General features: G+C 36.7%; 1 protein-coding gene across 1 annotated transcript; it reads right to left on the minus strand.

Moving 5' to 3' along the window:
* Nucleotides 1–2,390: 2,390 nt before the first annotated feature.
* On the minus strand, nucleotides 2,391–3,432 carry LOC129579892 (zinc finger protein 248-like). The gene is made up of 2 exons (XM_055470076.1): nucleotides 3,387–3,432; nucleotides 2,391–3,150 (listed from the first exon to the last, which is right to left on the minus strand). The coding sequence occupies exon 2, from the start codon at nucleotides 3,135–3,137 to the stop codon at nucleotides 2,391–2,393; it is 747 nt and encodes a 248-aa protein (XP_055326051.1). The 5' UTR covers nucleotides 3,138–3,150; nucleotides 3,387–3,432.
* Between the last annotated feature and the right edge of the window lie 259 nt (nucleotides 3,433–3,691).

Below are 3,691 nucleotides of genomic sequence, written 5' to 3' on the forward strand. Positions count from 1 at the left end.
GACATTCCTCTGCTCGATTTTTTGCCCGGTTGACTTTTCGACATATGATATATGAAAGAGTTTCTTAACACTGTATCTAATTATAATAATGTTTTCAATCTAGAAAATGTTAAAAATCACTGAAAATTTGTTGAGATAGGTTTACATACTTATGCTTCGACACGGAACACCGTAAACGCTGTCTTATCGTATTGCCAATCAGCTTTATATCATGGTCGATTCTAACTTTGATTGAAATGTGCAGAAACATAATTTATTCAATTGCAAATTAATTGAATTTTCAGATTGTTATCATGTAAAGAAAAAAATATTTAATCGAATAAAATTTTGAATTGATTAGTCATTAGACAAAATCCATCAGCTTATTGCAATGCTTTTGAATGTTTTGTCTTGTCCTTTTTTGTATGAGACTAGAAAAATTCCGTCCGTCTGAGGTTAGAAATTCGAATAATATTAGACGCATTTGTTACAAGGAGGTACTTTATTGACGTCTGAATGATCTCCATAAACAATTCACTATGTTGCAATCCATCTTCATGTCAGTGTAAAATTAATCCCTAGACAAATTAAACGGTACTTCGGGTTTTCAGTCAATCTGGGTTTTTATTACTTTTCCGTACACAACGTGTCAAGGGAAAGTATAGGAATTGGTCTCGAAAACTTTTTTCGCAAAATTGGTTTAGATCATCATAAAAACTCATGAAACGCGTAGAAAACCACTTTTTGAGACACTTTTCCGTTCGTGTGCCGTCGTCGTCGTTGTCGTCGTTGGTGTGTGTTAACACGATAACTCAAAAAATAATTGAGATAATCAAAATCTGGAAATGCCAAAAGTTTTGTATTCGAAAAACTTAGTTTAAGTTCGAAGATGAGCCATTTTCGAAATGACCCAAGAAATCATTTAAAAAGTGACAATTCTGTATGGGAGGTATCCGTAAATCGACTTTGATTGGCTTCAAACTTTCTGGGGTTTCATTTTTTGGATAAAAAATAAGATTCTGAAAGTTTCATGTTGATCGCATGTGCAGAAGTTTGATTTTTTGTCCTCAATTTTTGTCGACATTTTGTTGGAAAAAATTGAGGGCCAAAAACCAAACTTCTGCAGATGCGATCAACATGAAACTTTCAGAATCTTATTTTTTCTCCAAAAAATGAAACCTCAGAAAGCCAATGAGGTACGGTTTACGGGTACCTCTCATACAAAATTTTCGAAGTTTTAGTTAAAGGTGGGCGTTTTGCAATTACTTAATCTCTTGCACAATCATTTTTCGGATGATTAAGACGGCACTTAATCATTTAATCGCTATTAATCATGATTAATTGATTGTGCAAGAGATTAATTAATCATATCGAAAAAAAATCGAAGAAAAAGTTTCATACAAAAAACATGTCGATTTTTGCCAGACCCATTTTTGTTCAACATTTGTTAGGTCTGGCCAAAATTGACATGTTTTTTTGTATGAAACTTTTTCTACGAATTTTTTTCGATATGATTAATTAATCGATTGCACAATCACAATTGTTGGCTTTCAATTAAGATAAATGAATGGGCAAGCGGAATAATGAAACGTAATTCTGTTTTCAAATGAAGTGCCTCTGAGAAAATTTTTCAGTAAAAAAGCCCCACAAAAATATTGTCTGATAAAAATTTGTATGAAAATCTTATTCAGACAATATTTTTGTGGGGCTTTTTTACTGAAATTTTTTCTCAGAGGCACTTCATTTAAAAACAGAATTACGTTTCATTATTCCGCTTGCCCATTCAAATGTCATTCAAACAGATGTATTTTATTGAATTTTATTTTGAGGATTCTAATAAAGTTCAAGTCTTTTGTCATTTCTAAATTCCAGTCAACAGATAAATGTAAATTTCAAACGGAATAGAACAGTTATGTATGTTCCCCACAGAATTACTTTTTGGATTGATGAATGCGTTTCATGTGCGATTCGGCCTCGTCCTTGCGAATGAAACACTTGTCACACCACTTGCACTCGAACGGTTTCTCCCCTGTATGATGGACTCGTATATGATAACGTAGGTTGGTCGTTTGCAGTATGGAATATTCGCACATGTAACTCTGATATTGACGTCGGCCGCAGATCTCCTCGTGTGCTATCTTATCCTCTGCTTGTGTGAATCCCCGGCAACACTTGGTGCATCGGAAGGGGAACTGATCACGATGGGTGGCCAAATGTTTATTAAGATCGCCTTTATGGATGAATCTTCTTCTACATACTCCACATTGAAGTTGACGTTCACCGGTGTGTTTTGCTTGCATATGTCTTTTGAGACTGTCTTTGGTGAAACTTTTGTATTCGCAGAAATAACATTCGTATCGACGTTGTTTGCAGCGTCTTTCATGCGATTTTTGGGCGTCTTCGGTGGCAAATCATTTCAGACAAGAATGGGGAAGATCATCAGTGTGAGTTCGCAAGTGACGATTCAAAGTGCATTTTACTGCAAAAGATTTTAAACAAATGAAACATTCGAAACGCTTCTCTCCGCTGTGGATTTTCTGGTGCAGATTCAAAGCGCTTTTTTGAGGGAACCTTTTCAAACAGATATCGCATTTGTATGGTCTCTCGCCTGTGTGAGTACGAATGTGTGCGGTGAGATTACTTTTATGCGATGCAATATAGTCACACACATGACACTTGTGCTCTTTTCGTTTCTTCGCCGCCTTGTTTCTCGGAATGTTTCCTTTGTTTTGTTTTCTCGACCCATCGCGTTTCTTTCCTTCACCACTCGATTCGGGGCTCTGTGGCTTGACATTTGATTTGACCATTGGTTCGTCGGCTTGACCGTCATGAGCATTTGCTTCACCTTCATCGTGGATCGGATCTGCTGGAGAACCTTTTTCTTTTTCTTCTCTACCTTTGTCACACTCCACTTCATCTTTCACGCCATTCAAATCGAAATCAAGATCAAAATCACTTTCTGACTCGAACCCCAATTTGATGTTCGCTTCCACTGCTTCTGCTGCGAATCTTTCATTCGGACGTGTCCCCAAATTGAATTCAGGTTCATCTAATGGTTCTTCCTTGATGTCTGGTTCTTGCTTTATATCGGCCGCAACACTGCCTGGCTTGCGGCGAACGCGACCATCCGAAGTACCTTCGCCTGGATCCATATCCATAACCAAAGCTAGTCTGTCGAAAAATTGAACAAAGCAAATTTGAAGAAGAAAACAAATGAAATCTGACAGTTCAGGGTTTTTTTCTCTGTTGAATAAAACTGCACTGGAAAAAAACTAAATTCAAAGTGAATTTGCAGAGTTGGTAGCAGTTTGTTAGTGAGCTAGATGTAAATTTAGTGCATATGGAAATATTATGTTACATAAAACAACCAAAATTCAATTTTTCGAACTCACATTTTGAGCACTCACTTTAAGTTTTTGATTCGTTGATGAAAATGAGTACGTGTTGTTGTATGTTTCTTCTTTGAACGACTGACAACCACTTGATGTGGAGAATTATTTGCGTCGAATGAGTGTGGTCGGTGGCGTGATTGAGCACTGTTTATGTATGGGTGAGCTCGTGTTACTTACTATGAAGGTGTATGAGGGTGACAGCTTCCAATTCGATTCCATTCGCTGCATTCCAAATGTTCAACTGTCATTCGATTGGAATTCGTATTTGCTCTAAACAGAGTACGCCATCAAAACAGAGTTTATATAATTCCAAATAGAAT

Source organism: Sitodiplosis mosellana, unplaced genomic scaffold (genome assembly GCF_009176505.1).
Source record: "Sitodiplosis mosellana isolate CC-2019 unplaced genomic scaffold, AAFC_SMos_1.0 Smas_scaffold_6716, whole genome shotgun sequence".
In the NCBI taxonomy this organism is placed as follows: Eukaryota; Metazoa; Arthropoda; class Insecta; order Diptera; family Cecidomyiidae; genus Sitodiplosis; species Sitodiplosis mosellana.